The following is a 24,818-nucleotide window of genomic DNA, read 5'->3' on the forward strand; positions in this document are numbered from 1 at the left end:
CGAACCCACGATCCGGGGTGGAAGTATGCGGTTAAGCTTACTGAATAACATTCATTGGACAACATTATATTTCCCTAAGCGAATCGTGAGTAATATTCATTCTTTTGCACGCAGATCTCATTGCATGATGTAATTGTTTGTAGTTTGATTATGTAATTCAGTGTACGTTGGTCCTGTTTAAGCACATCGTTCGCTTTCCTGTGATGTGTTTTATGTCTTCGTCCCGTTCGACGCACACCGTCACACTGAAGGATTCGGTCACATCGATGCCTTGCCTGAACTCTCCCCCAATATCGCACTATTGTGGAAATGAAATTTGAGCAGTTTACCATCGAGCAATCGGGCAGGCAGGCAGGCATCGAAAATCATAATCCCCGTGAGGGTCTTGCGCCTTCTTTCTGTGCCAGCGCATTGTGATGTGTGCTCGACTTCGGGACAGAAAATCGCGCTCTTGCCACTACCACCACCACACACGAGCACAACCTTGAGAATGTGACGGGATACATGTGAACGCAAGAGGAAACACAAGGCAACGGCCAAGAAAACAACCAACGCTGGAAGTATTATATAAAAATGTTGGCCAACGGGTTGATTCCAGGATGGGCGGTTAGTGCACCGGTCGCGGTCGCGGGGACGCTGCGAACCGGAGGGAAATCGGTTGATCGTCCCAGAATAGGGAGCGCACAGAGCAGTGGTTTAGGATTTTAAAAGCGATTTCGGCATTTTGGCACAAAAAAAAAATAGGAACCGATCCTCGTTCGCGGGCAAAGGAAGGAACAGAAGCAGCAGAAAGCAATCACTCGGTAAGGGGCTGTTCAACTGTTGAACGCTTCACAACCGAAAGAAGGAGGCGCAGCTCTCGAACGCACACGAAAGGTAAGAAGGTTGCCGCCAAACAGCCAAAGAATAAGACGACCGTCATCAGGTAGCGCGGGCAAACACACAGGCAACTACCGCCTGTGCCGGGACTTCACCAACGTGCACAAGGACAAGCAGTGCCGCGCAAAACCGGGCAAAAAGGTACGGTAAAAGGAACCGGGACACGATTATGCGAATTTGGACCAAAAATGCAAAGGACACCCTCCTTCCATTCGCCACGCACTGGTGTGAAGCATGGATTGAAGGTGAGTTTGGGTCGAGGTTTTAGATCGTACCAGCGACCCGGCTTTCGACTGATCTGCACGAACCTTGTGGGAATGATTTGTTCGTCAAAGATACAAAAACGCACACGAGATGGGGGAGATGTCTTTCTACTGCAGCTCTGGGTTCAAGGCAAGGTTAGGAAGCATATGCGTTTTTTAACCGCACTTTTGAGTCGCATTGCTAGAGAACTCCCACAAAATTAGTAGATAGTTGCTGTTTGAGCTGATTCTCGTTGTCAGATAGTGTGTGATTGGGAGTCAGCCATTTTTGTGAGAGTTCCATTGGTTATACTAAATGGTTCAACAAAAAAAAAATATTCACCTGGCACCATTCTGTGTTTTGGGCGCATCCAACGGTGGGTCGAAGATCTGCTCGCGATCCTCCTTCGACAGCTCCAGCTCCGAAAATTGCTCCAAATTAGACGCCATCTTGTACGATACTCTGCGCTATTGAATTATCGCGATATTGACGCTCGTGTGTTCTGGCGCTTTGGTTATCCTCCGGTGGCTATTTCTTCCTTTAGCAGCCTTGCAAACTGGTCCGCCAGCACATACAGTAAACGCACAGGCACACGTAGGTACACAAACACATACACACGCGCACACAGAGGACCCACGATGACGAACGATCACTGGAACATGAGGTGTCTTTCGTTGCGGCGAAACATACACGCGAAATCCTTCGCCCGGTACACACGTGGAGTACACACACTGTCGCTTCCGAATCGAGATCCCTTTCCGAATGCCTAGGACTCGGACACAATGCACAAACGTAACGCGTAACGACTCAGCTAGGGTATCGAAACCGGGAATATAGACACGCACACACAGGCCGAAATAGGTAATTTTGACGAGCCGAAGTAAATCCGCTTGGTCGCGTTTAAACGTATCCAGGTGAGACGGTAGTAAACGCTTATCCAATTTAGGCTTTCTATATCCCACACTTTGCTCTTACTATTATGCGTTTATCTGCTGCTAATATAGCACATTAGATGTTGTTACACGCGCGTTTGATTTCGATACGCTACTTTACTCTCTCTCTCTCTCTCTCTCTTTCTCTCCCTTCCCTTCCCTTATTCTCTTGCGCTCGAGCACGTTTTAAGCAACTTAAAACATTAATAACAACAATAGGTGGTACTAAGAATAATGGTAGCGGTAGTAGTAGTACAAATACAGATAACAAACGTCGAGCTTTCTGCCTCGAACACCTACTGCCCGGTCGTCTCTTCTAAGGGATGTCGCGTGTGTCACCTGTACCCTTTTTTCTTTTGTTTGTGCTTTTTTTTGCTTTGTTTGGTACCGAAAAGTGTCGTGTTTCGGTGGATTCGACTTTCCTACGCCTTTTAGCTGTTATGATTGGATGAAGAGATAGAGATAGAGAGAGAAAAAAGGGACGAGATTGGGAAAGAAACATGTGATCAGTTATACATCAGTTGAACAGATTTATTACTACTATATTGGTACTACTACACAGGCACGGAACAGAACGCGAAGAAACGCACACAAATCGTACACACTTGCACACAAAGCAACACCGAAAATGCGTTTAACTGCCTGTATTAAGCCTTGTATTTTTAACCATAGCTGAACAGAATAAATTCGTGTCGGTTTTGTACTAAGACCTACATTAAATGTCATGGAGATACTACCCTCAAGCATAGGCAGCTTCAAGAGCTTACTCGGAAGAAGAAGAAACCAGATAGTGTTTCATTACTAACACTAACATTAGACCATACACCGCCAAGCATGTTAGCATCGCATGTCTATCCAATCTGAAGGCGATGATCAGTGTTTGCAGATCTGGCCGAGAACCGTACAGAGTTTTTAATCACCACATTCATAACATTGAGAATGGGAAAAAATATCCTCTTTTACACACTGTACCGCTTCCTGGAATTATCTTAAGAGATCTCACACAACATGGTGTTTCGAGCACGTCACAGACGGTTCACCATCTCGTCATCGCCCTTATTGACACAGCAGTTTGAAGCTGCTGCTGGCCGGCTTGTAGCACGGGATCTACTGGCGCGAAATTGAGGCCATGAAGTGAAAAAAGGAAAAGAACCAGAAAGTGTAAACATCGCTGCAGTGATCGACCTTTCGACACGCGCAGCAATTCGTTTGTAGTAGATTCATTTAATCCGTAGTGTTGTGATCAGCCAACAGGATGATAGTACATCAAAATGAGGCACATCTAGCAAACGGTGTAGCAAATACATCGATTCAGCGGAAATACGCACACTTGATCCAAAAAATTGTTCACTAACACCAAATATAATATCCTGTCAGTAAGTGTCACGGTAGTATGACGACAGAGAACTCAAGCTCATGATGTATATCGGCCTAGAAGGGCGTATTATATCGCACCACGCTGTATAGATACTACTAAGCCGGTAACCGGCAAACGGTAAGCTCACAACTACAACGATTCCGAAACTCTCGCACACTCACCTAACGCTCACAAATCGTTCGAGTCGATCACCTCTACTGAGTGAATGGTGAACTGTGCGTGCGTATACGCTCATACGATGAGTCTCTCTCACGCACTTTCCATACCCTTATACGGATTTGGGGGTTATTTATCCGGCGTCGCGCACCCAGTGCTGATTTGTGTGTAAAATCAGTACGATCGCTTTGTTTTGTTCATTTCTTGCGGCCCGATTTTATATCTATTTGGAGAAGGAATTCTTTTATTTGCAATTTACAGCACAGTAAGCAAACACTGGCAAGCCACGTCCGGTGCGCTTACAACACGAACTATAAAAACGGAGTCGGTATTTTCGGAAATCGAATCACTCAAAAACCGCACATGCCCCACACTTACACAGCAAAAGAACACGCGGCAGTACAAGAGGTAGAAGAAGAGCAGCGCACGCATGCGGATGAATCGTAACCTTTTATCTCAAAAGATGCAAAATCTCGGAGTTTACGCGATTCGCCCAAAAACAAAAAAAAACAACACACATACAAAATGAACACCGCACTCTTTCTCTCACTCTCCACTTCGCTGCTTAGTGGCTGCTTAAGCGCTGTGTGCGGCACTGGATGTAGTGCCGTTTAGGACGGGAAAGACCGGGCACCGAGCAAACTAAACGCACGGCGAAAACCAGCGAACAAAAATTAAACAAACAAAAAAACAAAACAAACAAACAAAACGATTCGACGACGGGGAAACGGGCAACGCGCACTCCGCACTTTCCGGTGGCTGGTCCGTGGCTGTCGCTCGTCGCGTGTGCTCTCCGATCGGCTGAACTTTCGAAAATAACTGAACAACTTTAGTTGGAGTCTTTGCCGGGCTGTGCAGGAACCGTGCCAGCGAACTTACGCACACGTCGAATCGTCCAACATCTTGTGCAATGGGACGCGGGGACGCACACCGACAAAGCAAACTCCTCGGCAAAGCATGTGGCAGAAGAGCTGATCCCGGGGAACAGGGGCAACACGTTCTATTCTGGATTCTTTCTATCTCCCTTTCGCCGTTCCACAGCGTTCCGTGAGCGTGTACGCAATGGAAACGCCAATAAAAACGGGTATAAAGGATTGTCGAACAACACACACCGAAAAAAAAAATCCCCGAAAAATATTCCACTCCGCTAAAGTACACAGCAAAACAGACGAATATTATAACTCCGGGCTCTTGTGTCGTGCACGTACGCGGGCGAAGGTCGGAAGAGAAGGAACCGATGGAGAACCTTACAGCTGTGTGTACACACACGGTCCACTGTTGGTGGTGTGCGTTGGAAAGCGTGTAAAGTATAGGGAAAAAAGGCAGCCACAGGCCAATACAGGCTCCCGGTGCGGTGGAAAATGCTCGATGTACGCAACGCTACACGTGGAACGGGGATGGACCGAAGGGAAGCTCGCAATGCCCACAAACGGAGCCTCCAAGCAAGAAGATCAACGAACATCGCCAAAGATCACCCTTTATGTGTGTGAAAATCCATCATGCCTACACCACTCTGTCCGACTGCGTACGTATGTGCGCTGGCTTATCGCGCACGCACTTTTTACGATGGAGCTCCTGAGAGGGAAAGCGAGAGAGAGAGAGGGATTGAGAAAGAAGATGGAGGAGGAGGTGGGACAGAGTACCAAAACGTCAAAATTCTGACGCTGCCAATGCTCCCACTTTCTGCGATTAGCTTCGAGTCACGCGCGCTACGGCCGGAAATCGGGTTCCGCAGAAGATGTAAATAATTAATAATCGAACACGAAACCCAGCCACCCAGTGCCCTGCTATTCCCCCCCCCCCTGCTGTTCCGAACTTGAGAAGAATTCGAGTCAATGTGTGAATTGTTGGAGCACTATCCCATCTGGAACCATCCGGAATTCGTCGTTCATTCATCTGTAGAGATATTTCCGTTCCTGCACCGTCTACCGGCGGTTCATTCTCACCGAGGCCAATGATCTTCTCACGGGCGTGAGACATGCGCTACTAGGCGAGCTCGTCTCATGCGTTTTTCCAACGTTCATCTTCTCACCGTTCTAGTTGGACGGTGGTTGGGTTTGGCTGAGCTGGGGACGAACTATTAGGATTTTAAACGCACACAGATTTGAATTCTGGTGACAAAATGTTCTGGCCGCAAATAATTCGAACTAAATGGTAATATAAGTTCATTTCTAACAATCGTTAATGAATGTTCAATTTGGTGAACATCCTACAGCGCATGCGCTCTCAGGGCAATCGCTTACTGCGTTTTTCTTAGCCGATCCCAAGATTGGCATGAAAGCTACATTTTCATTCAGAACAATCGTTGCTCCATTCGCAAGAGAACCGCCGATGCGTTAACGCATAAAACACGACATTAAGATGTGCTATTCTCGTAACGGTTTGAAGCAACAATTGTTGCTTGAGTGCAAATCGGGAATAATTAAATCAAAACACACGAAAGCAAATACCTTCCCCATCAAAGACGACACGATTTCCCTAAGAAGATACTAATCAATTTGCAATGCAATCACCAAACCGAGGGTTCGTCGCTTGAAAATTCATGTCTTCTGCAAACGCGCCAACACGCGCACTCACACAAACAGGCAGCAAATCTCACGCCATCGGCTCCCCCAGAGAGTGTGTGTGGGGAGCATCGCCAGTTAAAACGCTCAGCAAAGTCAAGCACAGCGGTCGACCGGCCGGTAACTCATGATCGTGCTCATTGATACGCGCGTGCGCTATGTACTTCGCGAGAGTTCCATTTGTCGGGTGCGAACGCGCGTGGTCCGTGCCCGCGCGTGAGATCTAGTCGCAGATAATGCGAGCGGAACGCGCGTTCATAGAAAGCAAATGGCGGCACGATGACATGACGCGCCCCAGTTTTGTTGGACGCTTTAGACTCTCCTCACTTCCCTCTCCCCGTACTGGAGTCGACACAATCAGTGCCGAGCACGTGTTTTTCAGCCTTCTTCCCGAGGAATGGTACGGGCTGGTAGCACTGTGGAGAAAGCTAGGAAAGCGTAATCAAATCATAATTTGATATAATTATTCAATTAAAACGTCATTTGCCCGCAGGTTGGACGGTGTCTACTTTACGTTATTATGTGGGACAATATTCAAAACGAGTTCGATGTCACGAGTGCCGCGTCAAGAGTGGTTAAATTAAGTAAAGATTATTTAAAAACCATATTTAAAATAAACATATAAAATTTAATGACACAAACCAAACTGAATAAAAGACAACCATTGCCAGGGTGTTGCCTCCCCTGTGTAGCTTGCCTTTTTGAGCAAACCATAGGTTTTTATGTCACTTTTTTGGCTGTATTCAACATTTGTCCTATCCTAGACGCTCTAATGTCCCTCCTAGCAACTAGAGGCAAATTTACTGAACCGTGCGGGCTTAAACACGTTTCTAGCACAAAACGAGACGGAAGGAACAAGGCACGAAAGGTGGCACACGGGAAAAAAAACACACCACCAATGAATCTTATAAGTTTTTTTTCCTCTTTGGGTTTTTGGTCCGCCTAACGTAACCATCTAACAACCCGGGCACCTAGCAAGCCCAACAACACGCTGGTGGTTGTGCAAAGGGCAGGCAGGGAAAGGGTACGGCTTTTTGTTGTGTGTGCGGTCTTTGCCAGCCAAAAAAAAAAAGGACCCCTAAAACCCGAACAACGAACGTGCGAAAGGACACCCGGGCCCAGGGCCCTTCTTTCTAATCGTTCGTTTTCCCTTCCGCCCAACCGGAGAATAGTTTTCTAAATACAACCGGCCTGTTACGCGGTGGAAAGAATAATTCTTGTTTTTCGCTGGCAAGAACAAAAAAAGCATGGAAACGGGATGGTTTCTTTGCACGTGGTTCGTTCGTTCGTTGATTTGCTGCCACAAATAGTTTGCGATAAACGAATGTTTAATTGTTTGGAATAGAATATTTAATAAAAAGTAATAAAATCGAACAAACTTTAAGCAATTATTGAACAGATTTGTTGCAAGAATTGTATTTAAGAACGCACAACGATCAGATCATAAAGGAACTATTTTCTATTCGGCAAAATTACGCCATTACACATTACCACCCTTGTAACTTTTAATTATCATTCATCAATGATTTATGGTCCATCAACCCCAGAAGGCAATCTCGCCTCGGGCGATAACATGTACTATTCCCCTCCGAAATGAATAACATTAAATTGTTTTACGGTGTTCGCTCCAAAAAATATGTGACCTGCCACGCCACCAGCTTGTTTTTCTCAGTTTTCCATTCCAGCGCCACTAAAAACTGTGCACCAGATATCGAATTAATTTTTCCCCATACGTGTCCGTACGCACGGGCTACATTCACATAACTATACCGCTCCACCCAAGGGATCAATAATATTATGCCCACTCGAATGGATGAACTCCACCTAGGTTTAGGATTTGTACGATTGCGTCTCGTAAGATGCTACGTAACGTACCGGTGTGCGGTTTGCGCGAACGGGCCGGGGTAGAAGGAGTCCTTTTTTCCACGCACTGCTTTCTTCCCGCCATACCCGCAGGCGGAAGTGCGTAAGCGAATATGCAAATCAAGTGTATCGGCAAATGCGTAAATAACCTGCCTGCTGCTTCTCGTTCGGTAAAAGGACGCCCGCCCAACAATGGTTCCCAGCGACGGCACTGCCAACATGTTGAACAGCTCCCGTACTGCTTTCTACCCTAAGCATGTTTTCTACACCGGCGACAAACAACCTTACGGTGGGGAACCTTTAGTACCTCTTTCCCTTCGTGCTTCGAAAGGTTCGAAACGGTTAAAGGTTTCGTCGAGAAGAGAGAAAACAACACTTAAAGTGGTTCCTTGGCGACGCACATTAATGGGGCAATAATTTCGAAAAAGCAAATCCAACCCATTACGGTATTCAAGTGGGAAGGAGTGGCCCAAACTTCGGCCCCCGGAAACATTACGCACTGATCATCCGTACGAGCTGCTGAAGGCGTTTCTACACGGCGCTATAATACACGCATTGAAAATGAACACTTGTTAATGAGAATTTCCACGAAACTTCCACATCTTTGGACAAAACTAGGAGAGTTCTATGCAATTCTAAGTCCGCCATCTTGATCCAACGCTGGGAATTCAAGATGGCGATTTTTCGTACTCTTGATTCATACTCTTAACGGTCAGTGCGGGCTACTACATTCTCCTTACAATTTTATGCATGAGAATGGTTTGGAAATGTAAAGTATTGATGTAAGACCATAAAGTTTTGAACTATAACAGCTACGGAATGAAGGCTGAAAAAAATATTCTAACGAACTTTTAAAAAGGTAGGATATAGCCTCTTGTGGAGTATAAGAGTTCAATTCCTCTAGCACATTACTGTATCCGTTAAAATACTGTTACTACGAGCAGTATACGCAAATTATAAGAAGAACCTAGGGTATTATTCTCCCAGGAGCGGCACCCAGTTACAAATTGTAAGAGTTTCCTCTGGCACCATCTCACATCTATACTACCGAGCAATGCTCTATGGATGATCTTGAAGATGATAGAATTGATTAAAGCCTTTAGTGGATAGTCAAGCTGTTCGAAAAGAGTCGTGGCATGCAGTCTTATAGCATGCAGTAAACGAAATTCATGAGCCAAGAACACGATTGTCGAGACAGGTCGCGAGATTGTCTTCTTGCTTCGGCGAGATTGCTAAAAGTCTCTACCAAATCCCACATGACTCGTTGCTGGTTTACTATCCCAAGTATTGGATGACTAATGGCCAAAAGATGCAAGGTTTTAGTACCACAACGTGTGAAAAAAGCAAGAAATCGCTGGTCAAGACCATCCAAGTATAAGTAGTTCAATACATTCCTCTAGAGGGCGCCACATGCACAGGAACAGCATTGACATAGATTACGATTTTCCGCGACGCACTTTCCTCAATGTTGTTACACAAAGCATCACGAAAAAGAGCACGCGTTCGAGTGGCATCGTCAATACGTTCTAAATGCCTTGTTCTTCTTCACAAAAGCAAACAACCACCCAAATGTTTCAAACAATCTTCGCACTTTGTTTACTTTCCACCGCTACCAACGGCGGTAAACGATCCTATTTCGCAGTATCCCTGCCAACTGCTACTGCCATTAGTACCCCTGGGGCGTATATCTGCGGCTCAATTACGAAAGATTGTTTGCAAATCTTGATCTTTTTTTACTCGATGCGTTTATCTAACCGTCCATTCGTTGGGTAGGTAGAAGCCAACAGGAAAGCTTAAAACAAAGAAACTACACGCTAACTCGCTTGTACAGGTGCACTCACACAACGGCCATCAATCAATTCTCGATTACATAATTGACAGCAGCGGCAGGAACACATCCACATGGCGCTTTCCCAAATATGGTAGCTTCGCAGCTCCGAAAGTTCCGATTTTGGCCGTCACTTTTGCTGTGTGCTACCCCAGAGCCAATCTGCCCCGAGGGTGCAGTGGTTTTATGTTTGAAGTGCGCTTGTTTTGCTAATCGAATTATCGAAACCGGACAACATTACAGCAGCAATTACACTTATCCAGCAGGCAAATGAGAAGGCGAACGTTTTGTGGCATTAACTGCATGCAAACATTGCTTCCTGCTTGTTTACAAACCAACGCCTGATCGACGTGAACCGATCTAACCTCAATCCGGCACGGAGTCGGGTCGGGACGTGGTGCGATAGCGTGGATGGGTACGGAACTTCTTCAGTGTCCTGTCGTTATCCTGCACGCTTAGCTCATTATCGGGACCCGCCTAACAGGGGGGCTCGGAAACAGTTGGCCAAAGCTGACAGGCGGCAAAGGAAGATTTTGTTGCACCACCTAAATGCATGCGGGACGGTGCGGTCTTGTGGTCGTGGTTCACTGACGTACGCTAACATCTCACGGAATGCCGACAGGAACGTACACACGGAACACCCGTCGCAGGGTACGCGGTGCAAGGTGCAACACTCTTATCCTTTGTCCCCCCCCCCCCCCCCTTAATGAGTGACAGACTGCAACGGAAAGGCAGGCAGGGTGTACATTTTCTTCTCGTCTCGGGTGCTTTTGCTAATGACCCCTGCTGCCTGGGAGGGAGTTCATCGACCGGAACCGCAACCAGGAATGGAGTTATGCCAATCGTAACGCAACACCCGGTAAAGCTGCGTTCGAGCAAATATCCCGGGAGAACAGCAACTTGATGAACAAAAAAACACTTAATTACAACGACGCCACAAAAGGTAACTTTGATGAAGAAATTAATTAATCGACGTTTAATGTTTGATAGGCCACGTACGGTTATTTGTGTGTGTTGAAGCTGCTCAATGCCGCACAAGAAGACAATGTTTTATCCAACTTCAAGTGTGTCCAACTTCAATGGCCAACAATTATAATAGTGCAATTGCTAGCGGAATAGCGAGGAGGACGGAACATGCTCATGAATATTGATCACAGCGAGAAAGAAAAAAAGACCACCCCGAGACGATTGGACGATAAACGGTGCGATAAATGTCGTCCGGATGTCGTCAGATGTAGAAGGACGTTTTGTTGAGGCATCTTTTTTTTCGCAGAACTCACCATACCAATCATTTATCAGCGGCGACGGCGGCTTGAGTTGATTTATTAGTACGCAAGTGGTAGTAATATTTACTTTCTGCCACTGTAAACTCCCAATCCCGAAGTGTTTCCGTGTTTCTTCAACTGTGTGCTAAGCATGCTTAAAGTCACCGAGCATAATAAAACAACGGAAGGAACACTTTAACCGGGCGAGTGGGCTTGGGTCGGTAACAGTGGCCGGATGGGAACTTCTTTAAACATCCTCCGGAGCTCATTTCCCGGTTAAAGTGAGTGTTCGGCGGTGAATAGGAACTTCCTAACATCTTTCGTTGCCGTACAGCATTTAAGATTTACCTCTTTTCGCTGTCATTTTTCATCCCCTTCGCTCTATCGCTTCGCGAAATCACTCGCAGATTTTTTTTCCTGGTCTCTCACAACATCAAACCACTCGAAACGGATTTTCCACGAGGAGTTTCTATGGTTGCCACCTTTGCTTTATGGTTATTGCTACTATCGCACGATCAATGCTTGTATGTGTTAGTGTAAGTGTGTGAGAGTGAGAAAAAGAGAGAGAGAGCGAGTGTACAGAATGGAGAAATTGTCGGAAAATCTTAGCCAACAATTTCGGTGACACACCAGAGAAAATTTGGGAGTAAAGTCCCCAAAAGTGCAGGATCCTCTTCAAAAGCCAATAACCTCGATTTCGCTCCTCTCGCTCTCTCTCTTATACACACGCATTTTTGCTCCCTTGCTCTCTCATGCTGCTTTTCCCATTTTCCCACACACACACACATACACACGAACACACACAAGTACGCGCACACCAATACAATGGGAAAAGTTTTACGCGCGTGTTTAATCGCGGCGTCCTCGAACGAATGTCCTTCGAAATTTCACGGCCCGAACCAGGTCGAGAAACCGGGCCGGGACGCTTTCTCTTTCACTCAGCCGTGGTACTCACGGTTCGCCGCAACCAAACGCATTGCCCGGTGTGCAAAGGAGGGGAAAGAAAAAGGGCCAGAGCAGGGTTCCTCCACACATCCGCGCCCTGGGATAACGCAGGCCGATGAACTTCGGACACGGAACGAAATGGAAAACGCGCAATTTCCATGCCAAGGTATTGCATGGGACCCCGAGACACCGAGGTGCTCGGTAGTGGACGACCCCATGCAGTATGGGTCCCTTTCGTTTTCGAAGTTGAACGACCGCCAAGTCGCAAACCATGGTGCAGTAGTAAATTGGGTGTTTGAAAAAACCCTAGTACGGCTCTCCGTCTTTTCCGGGCTATTGATTTCCCATCGGAAAGTACCTTGTCCAAGAGCAAACATTAAATAAAGAGACGATCATCTTGAAGGATGCGGTCGCAGGATGTGATGCGTCGCGTGAACATCTTGACAGCAAATCGGAGGAAGAAGAAGAATAAGAAGAAGCAGAAAGAAACAATATGGCGTTCGTTGCGCGTACACACTCTCCAGCAAGGCCAGCTACATGCCCGGTGTATGACGGTAGGATGACGTCAGGAGCATTCGTTTTTTTTTTCACCCGAGATCCGACTTTTCCGACTCTTCGGGCCGCATTTCCTTCTGGTGTGTGCTTTATTGTGTATGATGCGAGCTTGTGTGGCTCAATTATTCCCTTTCAGCGTGCGTAATAAACCGTTCCGGCCCGGAAAAATGTTCAAACAACCTTAACTTACATGGCGACACACTCGGTAGAACGAAATCCTTTGCAAGTTCGTAGCCAAATATTTCCCGTTAAAGAAGTGTTGATTTTGTTCGGAAGAAGTAGCCGGAAATTTGTTTTTTTCACACGACGGGTGCTCTCACGATTTCCACAGGCGAATACCGGAACCGGGAACTGCACTCAGTATAATCACGGCGATACACTAAACAAAATCCCGATAGTTAAATGGGCCCGGACGGGAGTCATACACTTTGCGCGCGATTGCCGTACGTCACACACGCACCTACGGCCACACTGACAGCTTCCCGGGTGGAAAATCGGGAAAATCGCGCTCGATCGAAGGTGCGAGTTCCAAAAAAATAAAAAAAAACTACAGAAAACACTAGATAACAAAACGATCCTAAATCAAATCAACCTCGAATGGCACTCCTTTTTACCCGGCCGTAATTGGGAGGTTGCTGAGGTGTGTGTGAGTGTGTGTGTTTTTTTTTGTTTTATCCAAACACGTACGCCGTTTGTTTGACGAACAAATTTTGGAATTATGCTTTCGCCCTGTGGGTGGTTTGGTGTGTTTGAGTTCGGTTCGCGTGTTTGCGAGAGCCCCGCGCGCGTCTAGTTTGTTGCCGAGTGCCGAAGAAACTGGCGGCCATTTTCGGCATCCGTCCGGCGTGTACCTGGGCGACGCGTCCTGGCTCGGGACGTTCGGAACGCGGTGCGCTAGTATGGGTGCGACAGCACACACGCGCTCTCTTTCACACTTTTGCACCCTCACCAACACCAACACTCTATCCACCGGCATTTCGTTTTATTTTTCCTTCAAATACCCACCCCTTCCCGCGGAAATACGGAAAACTAAGTGGAGGCGAGGAAAAGCGAGAGTGAACGGATACTATCCGCGCACTTTGACCCGATCAACGACCCTTACCGGAGGGGGAGGTTTTCCTCGCGGTGCTTTCATGTGAGAGTGAGGACAGCAAAACACACTACAAAACAATGGATAATTTCAAGATTTTCTATTAAAAGAAAAAATCTCAATCCCGCTTTTACCTCTTCCTCTCTCTTTCTCTCTATGTTCTCTCGATATTCTGACTGTGTCCCATGGTGGAACTTTACTGAGGCATCCTCTACGTTACCGTTTACCGGGATGCATTACGCACACACACACACAGACACATGGAAGAATGTATATGGAAGCGTGCCCCGGCACAGGAAATTGTGCCCTGTGAACAGAGTAGGCTGAAATAGGACATAACAAAACCCTCGAAAAAAATCCATCGTACAATAGAAGCAGTAATACACACGAAACAAACAAAAAAAAACACAGACCTTCTAACGCACACCACTACACACGCAATGGAAGGTAGGCGCCATGGCAGGACGACCAACACACCAATATCGAGAGCGTCCCGCCAAACCCTCGCGCACGGTTAGAAACGGTGCCCTCGGTCGCCGAAAGGGACGCCATCATCCCAACACAAATGCACACACATACCTACAGATCCACCATGGAAGCCAACGAACATGCGCAGTACAGTGGAAAACACGAAGAAACAGCAACAACAACAACACACCAAGAGGGACGACATGTCAGCGAACCGGCCCCGAACCTTCAACCATGAAAAGGCAGACGAGCACACAGGCACGGGCAACGGTGCTCGGTGGAGGCACGGGCCGGCAAAACACAAAATTCTCAAGGGCCCTGCTGCTCGCAAGGGTCCAACAAAAAACCACCCGAATTTGAAACCGCACATCGGATGCAACCGGATGGCGGATTAGATTTCAACCGAAAATAAAAAGTCGGAATCCCAACAGCATGCCAAATTGTTGGAGCAAAAACCGATCTGGCCGTGGCTAGAGAATCTGCTCGGGGCCCGGGGTCCGGTCCGGCTTGCTCTATCTCGATCCACCTCGGGGGCTTGTCGCGATCGGGCACGGCAGTAAAACGACGCAGGAAACCAGCACGATCACGGGCAACGTGCCTGTGGGAAGCTTCCCTTTGGCCGGTACCTGCGGGATGTCCCAAACAACCAAGGAAAAATAACCTCAAAAAACACAAGCATTCCCCTTCCAGGTGTACCCCATACCCGGAAGCCTTAGTTGAATGCGAACGTCGCCGTGAATAGGTTATAGTGCCTGCGAATGCTAAATGTCCTCGCTAGATGAATGTCTAAACTGTTTGGCAGCGTTCACCACCGGCAGCGAATCCTTCAACGGCTGCAAGACTCACCGCGGGCTCACCTGTACCGGTTATGTCGCGGAAGAGAAAGTACACAACTGTACCCCTGCGTTTCCTTTTGAGCGGGCAAAGCCGTCTTCGATTGTCGGTCAACTTTCTTTCACACATACATACAAATTTGCTACATTTTCCTTTTATCTCACTCGTGCACACACACACTAACGCGGGGATGAGATTTCGTGTTCTAGGAATAGACCACAGGCGTCTGTTGCTTTCCGGGAAACCCATACCAAACCGATGAACTGATCCGGTGATCGGGTAGCTCTCATCACTTTCTCCGCGCTCATTGCACCCCTAAAGGCAACATAACAGGGAGAACAAATCTTTGGAGCTTTTTTTGATTTCCTTATAGGACGATGACTCAAGGAATGCAACCGAACCGTTCATCGGGAAGTACGCGAAAAGTGCATTCCTTTCACCTTGCTGAAAAGATGCTAGGAAGTGGAGTGATTCATGCATTTATCTTCGCGCTTCGCGGGTATTTCCGCGATGCGCCGTGAAGGTATGCAATGTGTGAATCAACACTTGCGCAGCGCTTTCTTAGACTGTCCTTTTCCGTTACGATCTGATTCATCTTTCCGATAATAATCAGGTAAAAGGGATATTAATTTCGTAAGTAACTTAACAAAACATTAATACTAAAAGGTCGTAATAATTTTTATACCAAAAAAAAAAACACGTCACTTTACCGATGATAGGTTACATTACATTTCGGTGCCGATATGTTCGCACGTTCTTCTACCCACAAGTTAGACGATGAACAAAAAGAAAACTGTAACGACTCGTCACTCCGCCGACATCGTTCTCGACGCCTGGTGTTGCGTTTTTTTGTTTTGTCTTCAAATGTGTTTAACTTGCCATTCCTTGGCGAGACGTTTCGCCCTTCTGGGTTTCGCGCTGACCAAGGAACAAAAAAAAACACCTCCTCCTCAAAGGTGGCGTTTTGCTGTTGAAAAGTGAAACAATAGCCATTCCCCATCATGCTCTTCCTTAACCTTGAAATCGTCGATTTTTCAAGATCATCCCCGTGTGTCCGTCGCGTTCCCCTTTGCTCCTATCGTTCCGCCCCTCCCGCACGGACAAGCAGGTTTTGGTGCGCTGTGTATTGCAAAAACGCATGTTTATTTTCGATTTTGTTTTACTTAATTCTTCCTTCCATTTCCATCCCCGGTTTGGTGCCGTTTTGATAGAAGTTTGTGCTTGTTTCCCCGTGGTAATGGTTGTTGATGGGTTTTATGCTGAATTACATGCTGTTTGCTGTTTGTCCAATGCCACATTAAACCATGTACTTCATGATGATGCATCGATGATCGTGTTTTTGTTTGTTTGGATTAAATCATTTGGTTACTAGCGGAGATGTAATCTGCCTTCGTTTACAACGACAGTCGATAATTTCTTGCGAAACAAAGGCAGGAAAAATAATAAAGTATTATTTAAAAACCAAAAATTGTAAAATATCAAAACATTTCAAAATAATGTAAAAATTACAAAATAATGCACTTAATGCATCAAATAACATGAAAAACAAACCATACATGATAACGAACGAGACATACAAAAGACCAAAAAGCTATTAGACAATGGGCAGTTACGATCGATCGGAAGCAATAGGAACAGCCACACGATGATGGCATGGGTAATGCCAGGCAGATCACAAAATTGCCATTGCCCGGATGGTGCAGTTTTCTCCTTCCTGCTCAAACCCAGAACCGACGGAAAGCGTGTTCCGCACGCTGAACTATCTATCCCAAACACCCAAAGCATACGCACCGCATGCAATAAAATGGAAACTTATCGAAACAAGCAAACGACTATCGACCTACAACAATCGAAATTACGACAACACCGGATGATGCAGTCTGATGCACATTGTGGCGGTTTTGGGGAGGTTGGTGCAGGACGACTCCAAAGCACTCTCGAAACATAGGGACGGCAGCATTTGCGTATCGGCGCGCTGGCCATTTGTGCCTTGTGGAAGTAACAAAACAGCAAAAAAACAAGCTCTCTGCGTCTCTACGGAACCACACTTACGGCGGCAAAGCAATAGACGACACCAAGGCGGTAGCGCGGGTAAACTTTAGCTTGAGGGTGCTTCTAATGCACCACCGAGGGCCCTACTGCAAGACGAGCGTTCAAAGATGGGAACGAAAACAGAAAACGAACGTTTTTGGTACTGTTTCGTTTCTTAACAGCGATCGTTTCTCGCAGGGGGGTTTATTGGTGGATCATGAGAAATTAAGGATAAAGGATTGCTTTGCCTAGTTTATTACATTTCAAAGGTTTACCACCGCAAGCATGTCGGCACGTTCTGTGAGCGACAACCTTTTGAAGGTTTACCGCTATTTCTTTTACACATTTGATCGGAACCCTTGATGTAAAGGCGCCCCATTCATAGCTGCTTTGTGGATGATTAGGTGATTATTACTTGGGGAAAAATTATATTTTCAATTGTTAAAGGAAGCTTGAAGTGAAATGAATAGGTTGTATGAGAAAGTGAAAATGACGCAATGTTAAACTAATTACTAATAATAAATATCTGGAGCGCTTCAAAACTCATAATAGAGAACATTTTGCTCCTCCCACCACAATACATTGAAGCAACGCGAAACTTGAAACGCCATCACAAAATTTACGCGTTGATGATAATCGCATTTAAATAATATAGTTTTGTTGGATTTTTGTTTGAATCGTTCGAATTATAATTGGTTGAAATAATATGACATTTTTACTAAAATTTCTTAAATAAAAATACAAGTAATAAATAGCTCTGATTGCAATTAAGAGTTAATGAACCCATCTTTTCATCATATTTAAATTATTTGAATTGTTCAAAACGGTGTAATGTAATAAAACATTTCGTATAACAATTGTTTCAAATATTATTACTATACACTACGCAACACTGGTATCAGCTATAATGTACTGAAAAGCAAACGCTCATAATAGTCTCTGTCATGTTGATCCCACCATAACGCACATTAACTTTTTACCGCAAGTATTACATTCCGAGGATAAGTACATTGTGGATTTAGAGGCCGATACATAATTGGCATTTTTCACTTTAAATTGTCTTGGATAATAAACAGGTGATAAATTATTTAAGAAATCAACGATGGTGAATGGCAATCTATGATTTGTCAACTATTTTCTTACACATGCCCACAAGCCTCTATTCAATTTTTATTGAATATTGTTTAATTTTGGGCTTTTGCTTAGGTTTCATTTTGCACACCAACAGTTTTTCCTTTGCAAAGATGTAACAACAAACCCCTCAATATTAGTGCCATTGCAAAAGCATAATTGACACGTGCAAAGTGCTGGTCTAAATATGGTAGCCACCGAATTTATTACCCCGCACGCCAAAAACCAAAAAATAACCGGTTATTAGAGCCAAACTAATTAAAACGCAAAAACCTTTCAAACCAAGATCACCGAAACAACACCAGAAAAAGAAACATCGTTACATTGCAAGCTCATAAAATTGGGCGAAAAATTCAATTAACCAGCCTGTTGTCGTTGGGCAGAGGAAAAGTGCATCGAAAAGTGCGGACGAAAATCCTGCAGCCGCCCGGTGGTACATGTGTGCATAAATCAAGCGAGCACGTTTCAACGGCCAGCAGCAAAAAGTGCATTCCGATGGGTGCCAAAACAAAACAAAAAAAAACCAGCAAAATCATTTCTTTCATCTCTCGTTCCTCCTCCCATCGTTCCATCCATTGCTGCTCCTATTGCTGCTTCCCAACTATGTGCCGTTTGATGCTAAATGCATTTTATGGAGTTGCTACTTTAACCTGTTTTAACGTTTTTGTTTTTGGTTTTATTCACTCTACCACTACTACCGGACGACATTCCAAACCAACTCACCAACCAAAGCAGGCAGAAAATCGTCCTCATCAACGCGGTTTCGGCATCGTCACCAGCGTCACCGGGGCTCGCCTTCATCATCCTTTCTCGCCGTGCGCAAAATGTAATTGAAATTAGTTCCTGCACTTTGGTACATCGCAGAACATCGTTGTAAAAGATGCACCACATAAGTGCAATCAACCCTCCTCCCTCCCCCGGGAGCTACTCGACCCCGTCCGTCCGAAAATGGAATCGACAAACTTCGCAAACACGGCAGACGAACAGTGCAAGGCCAAGGTTTCCAGTGGAAATCAATCCGTGGTGGATTGGGGAAGGTGGGAGGGGGTGGGAAGGACCCCCAAAAAAAGGGTAGATCAACATGCAGACAGGCAGACAATGCGCGCAGATGCACTTTTATCGCTTCGGCGCGTGCCCAAACACAAGGGAAAGGAAAAACAAATAAACAACACGGCAACACAAACGAAGAAAACCGCCCCGAAAAGCTGCTGGGCGTGAATGCGAACAAAAAAAGCAAGAAAAAAAAATTAGCGTAAATAAAACCCCGTCCCAAACCGGCCCCCCACCCCGTTCGCTAGCGGCTTGGTTATGCAGAAATAAAAGTGCATACACCAGCATGCGGTTGCATACAGTGCTGGCCTTGTCTAACCGCTTTCAGCAAACGCGGCCAGTCGTTTTCCCCTCCTAAATAAATGCATCCACCACTACAAGTGAAACATTATCATCAGGGCAACAATATCCCTGTGCCGCGATCAGTCCATCCACGTGCGTGGATGAAGCGTTTGATTCGCGTGTACGGATATGCAACAGTGCGCCGATGCTATATCCTTCGGAAGAGGGAGAAGAAAAAGAAACGGAAGGATCCGGACGGACTCCGTGAGTGCAGTATGTAGAGTGCATTGTACCTTCCCCGAACGGGCAAATGCATTTGTTGATTTTATACCCTACCCCTCTTTCGCTCATCTCGTGTCTCGCTTTTTTATCTTCATTTTGTTAGCATTTTTTTTTTCTTAACGGTGGTGTGTGCAAATCCTTCGATGCATTTCTCTTGTTGCCGTTTTGGCTCGTGCGCGAAGGACACTTAATTAATGCCTGTATGTGAGACATTACACATGTCTGCATTTTTTTTCTTAATCTGTTTTTATTTGCGACCAACCGCTGACCAATTCCGTTTCCTTCACACACGCGCGCGGTAGGGTCTTATCGTGCGCCATTTTCGGTGTGTGTCATTCCATCCGGACCGGAACCACGTAGTAGAGAAAGGGAATTGACCTGATCCGGGAGCGCAACAATCGAAGTGATGGCTTACTTTTGGTGTGGTAAATTGCAGTTTAATTTATTTATTGTTGATTGATGTTTTTTTTTCTCACAAAAAAAAACTTATACGAAATCATTAATAAAAACATTACCCGAAAGGAAAATGCGCGGTCAATGCAGCGGAAAGAAATCGCGCGTTGAAAATAATTTAATTTCCTCCTGCGCTTCGCTCACATTCCTATGCAATGTAAATGATAATGCACAATGTAGAACAAATTGTTGCATTAATGCATCGGTTACATTGGGTACGATGCGCGTGGCGGAAACTAAAGCAAAAATAGGCCCCATTATGCAGGCACCCGCTACAACGAGCCCGAGCGGCATCGATGCGTATTGAATTACGCGCAGTACAAACTAGCAAGTCGAACGCATTTTCCGCACTGTAAACAACGCGCAACGGTTGTCGGGTCCACGTGCGCTGCAGATACAACGCCGGGCGCACTCCTTTCACATTGCGTTCCACATGCGTCCGGAGCACGTGCACGGTGTTGTCACCCGTGTTTTGTGAGCGTGAAAGTTGCATAATGCACGCGTAGCACTTTCACCAAGGCCATCGAGCGTGTTTTCTTTGCTGTTCCCTCTGCCGAGGGGGTTGTTGGTTCAATTCCATGCCCAGCAATGGGAGTGTTAAGGATTGCACGGCAAGTGTTGCAGATTGAATGTCGCCCGGTTTGTGTGCCGGACCAGCACTCTCAGCCCCACCAGCGGGCTTTAAATATTGACATCCAATTTGCATAATTTAACGTTGCGTATCTGCTCCTTTGGGGCGCAAAGCAGCGGACAGGGGCGATTGGGGCTTTTCTTTCGACGTCTGCGGTTTGGTCGGAAAAGTCGAAACGTTTGATGGTGTGTGAATTTTTTTTCCGGCGAACCAACAAAAAAAAACCAAAGCAGATTGATAAGCTGTTAAAATGTATATGTGCTTGGTGTAAAGGAATGTTTGGGCTCGGTGTGAATAAATTATGGTACGATGGGCGCTTCTCTCAAAGCCGGCATCCATAATTTTGCCATAATAGAATTTGATGATAGCAATAAAGTGTAATTGAAGAAATTGGTCTAACTCAAAGGACAAAAAAACACAACTTTGCTTCTTTTTAAAATAATATAAATGTAACTTACGGTTACTATTAATTACCATTTGAAATATATCTATTTATTCATCTCCCACATTCAATAATCAACAATAATTTTAAGTTTAATCTTGAGATATATTAGTTAACATTGTCGAGCTTTTAGGGCTCATTCACAAAATATGGCAATATGGAAATCAGAAAAGATGTTAACTTTCATTGAAAATTGTAGACATTGATAAAATAAGAGGAATCTAAAGGATCTCTAGATCCAAAGCGATCCATTGACTCGTTGCAGTAAGGTTGTCCTGTCGATATTCCCAGTGAGTAGGCCGTCCACAAACTTCCAGTCTTCATGATCTGAGGCTCACAAGCAAAAACCTGAGCCTGATAAAGTGGACGCTGACTCTACCAGTTAGTTTAATAACTAACTCTTCGCATTATTATTAACACTCAACAAACCTTCATGAACATTGTAACTCCTAGTAACAACGAATAAATTGTAGAAAAAGTAGTTCAAAATAGTGAACAATAAAGTAGAACTAAGTCGATAATACATTGTAATTTAAAAAGAATAAAATATATTTTAAATTAAATTCACAATTTAAATGATCAAAAGAACGCTCCCTCCAGGATATCTACAACAACAAATGCTATAAAAAACACTGTAAGAGCACAATGTGAATTTTATAATAAATCTCATTAATGAATGATCATGTGTGCAGCACGTAACATCGACAAAAGACAGCCCGATGTAAACATTGCATTAAAACGCATCCATTAACATCACGAAAGCCTGCTGCAAACTTCAACGACCACCAACTTACACTCCACGAATCAGCACCACTAATGTCTGTCAATCGATCAAACGCTGGACCAACTTACAACGGTCATCCTTGACACGCGACACGAGAGCCGCTGATGTGTGTGTGAGAGAGAGAGAGAGAATACACACACATAATCATCTGGGGGGGTAGCATGGGGTGAGGTTTGTTTAATTTAAAATTAAAACTAAATTAATGGCCAACCGGTGCGGTGTGCGGGGACACGTTAACCCGGGAAGAGAAATAGCTTCCCCGGAGCAGGCTATCGGGAGCCCGCGATCGGAGTTGCTTTGCGGCCACCCGTACCCACAGACACGGCACACGATAACGATTCGGTACAAACATCGTAAACTTTGTGCGAAATAATTTACCCGCCGTCTTGCAGCGTTACTCATAATTCTGAACGCGCGTGGACACAACTTCCAAGCCGGGGTAATCATCTTCTTGCGCGAGTTCTTCGTTGCCGGCATTATCGAGCCGGCAGTATGGTCCTTCGGGTCGGATCACCCCGCACGCGAGCAGATCCATTATCAACACTAACAGGTACTTAAGGATGGCCATAAACGAAGTAATTTACCACGAAAGTACCGGCGACGGCTGGACGACCAACAAGCGACCACAGTCAAAACAGGACATGGTGTGGAAAATTGGAAGAAAAACAGGTTCATGCTGTAGGAGATAAAATTCCATCGGATTTATTACAGCGTGCCGGAAGGAGGGTTATTGACTTCTCGGTAGGGGGGGGTAAAAATTCGAAATAATTTATTATTCAGCATTCGATCGTACTTTACGTTGGGAATGCTTGCAGATAAAAATGGATATTGTAGATGTGGATTGATAAGAAAAATCAAACTTCCCTAAAATTAGTGTCCAATTGCAGGAGGCGACGTAATTTATGTAACAGATTATTACACCTGTAACGACCGTGCTAAACGCTTCTAATCACACAGATCGATCTAAATGAAAAGCCCTTCCGACCATCTTCACTACAATTGCACACCGCGATCATAACTCAACCTCACAACTTAAGACCGTTTAACGTCCGTCTGCACACTATCAGCAGCACAATAAATCCTGTCAGCTTCAGTGAGCAAAATGCAGAGAGAAAAGGAAAAATCCCTCCCAAACGGTTGGCAAAGTAATGCACAATGCATTAAAATATAGGTGACTCCCTCTAACTAAAGCCACCCCAGCACCTCTAAACTTGGCCTAAGTCCGTCCCCGGACAGTCCGTGACGAGGTTCTGTCTGTCTGCTGTCTGTCTGTCTGCCTGTCTGGACGGAACTGATCGAATGTTAGATGCCCTGCTCTAACATCCGTTCATCGTTATCAGACCGGAAAGCGTGCCGGTCCACGATCGGTGGTCCCCAGGCCAGGCAATAAATTTAGCGGCCGTGCTTAGAAAACGGTACCGAACGTGGTAGGGCTACTACTGCCACGGATCTCCCCCTTCGTACAGGACGGTACAGACGGTCCCTGTCCCACCGCCAACACACCGGTGGGACAAAATCGAAACGACAAGCTGATGGGATAATTGGCCTGCTTAGGAACTCCATTTTGCTGCGCTCGACAGCGTAAAAGGGAATTTCCCTTTCCATACCAGACAGCAGCAGCAGCAGCTGATTCGAACGGTGCGAGTGAGTCGGCGTCAGCTGCTTGCTAACTTGCCCGCGAAATACCGCCAAACGATCGTTCTAAGACGGCGCTCCATACGAATTACACACACGTCGCTTCCAACAGCAACAAATGGGCGATGAAAGCATGGCAGCGGGCTTTTGATTTGTAGCATCGGGTTTGGTGCAACAGTGCAAAAAGGATATAAGGAAGATAGAGACTATCAGATTTTTTTTGGCAATTATTTGTAATGGCCAGCGGTGCGACCTAATGTGTAATTCATATTGGCAAAAATCTCAGTGATCACTCAGAGAGCTTTACGGCGCAGTGGTTAGAGTGGTGAGCTTTGAGCTCTCTACGGTTAGGTGTTCAAATCTCTCTTTAAAAGATAATGCGAGGTCGTCACACTTATTGTAAAAATTTCAGCAATACACACACAAACTCCTCAACACCATGTGAATCTCAACTCTTGAACCTGGCCATATATATCAGTCACTAAACCATATCAATTGACGCGTTTATCTTATTCCTTTGCGTCATTCAGTGCAGTGAGCTCGCTTGCGGATCGGATCCCTGTAAATAATCGTTTTTCTTTATTCAGTCGATTCTGTAGTCAAAAAAAATTCCTTAATTTATATTAAGAAGCAAAATTATAGATGTATAGCTGCTAAGAATGCTAAATAAAACAAAATCTGTTTTTTTGTCAGAATGATTGTGAATATTTAGATTGAACCCAAAATTAGGAAGAAGATCGGACAGATTGCATACAGCAAACCAGCACAGGCGTACACTCCACATCCAGTGATGCCAATCAATTTTTTTGTCTAATCGTTAGCGCATGTTATTCACGATGTACGTGCTTCCAATTTTCGGGCCCTCAACGCCTGTGTACGCCGAACGCTCGAACCAAAGCAACGAGACTCGCGCACTGTGTGTTGCACCTGTCCTTGTTATGGATAAACGCACAAAAAAAACCTCTCCCCGCCACAGCACAGACACATAAAACGCGAAAGTAGCCGTGTGCATGCTCGCGATCCCTTTACCGGACGTACCGGCTAACACCCGGACCCGGAGCATTAGAAGTCCACGGACAGAAACGAAACACACCGAA

At 45.5% G+C, this 24,818-nt stretch overlaps 1 protein-coding gene across 5 annotated transcripts in view; it reads right to left on the reverse strand.

Moving 5' to 3' along the window:
* LOC128310406 (insulin-like growth factor 2 mRNA-binding protein 1) overlaps nucleotides 1–24,818 on the reverse strand; it is a 64,770-nt gene that overhangs the window by 37,263 nt on the left and 2,689 nt on the right. The window contains exons 2-3 of one of the 5 annotated variants that reach the window (XM_053047041.1): nucleotides 2,098–2,489; nucleotides 1,465–1,933 (exon numbers count right to left, since the gene is read on the reverse strand). The exons of 1 other annotated variant lie outside the window; for it this stretch is intronic. In XM_053047041.1, the coding sequence (XP_052903001.1) occupies nucleotides 1,465–1,571 (107 nt within the window). In that variant the 5' untranslated portion in view covers nucleotides 1,572–1,933; nucleotides 2,098–2,489. Of the gene's footprint in view, nucleotides 1–1,464; nucleotides 2,490–3,966; nucleotides 3,983–4,293; nucleotides 4,370–24,818 lie in introns of those variants that run through there. 3 more of the 5 variants (XM_053047039.1, XM_053047040.1, XM_053047038.1) reach the window with 3 other exon arrangements.

This window comes from Anopheles moucheti, chromosome 2 (genome assembly GCF_943734755.1).
Source record: "Anopheles moucheti chromosome 2, idAnoMoucSN_F20_07, whole genome shotgun sequence".
Taxonomy (NCBI): domain Eukaryota; kingdom Metazoa; phylum Arthropoda; class Insecta; order Diptera; family Culicidae; genus Anopheles; species Anopheles moucheti.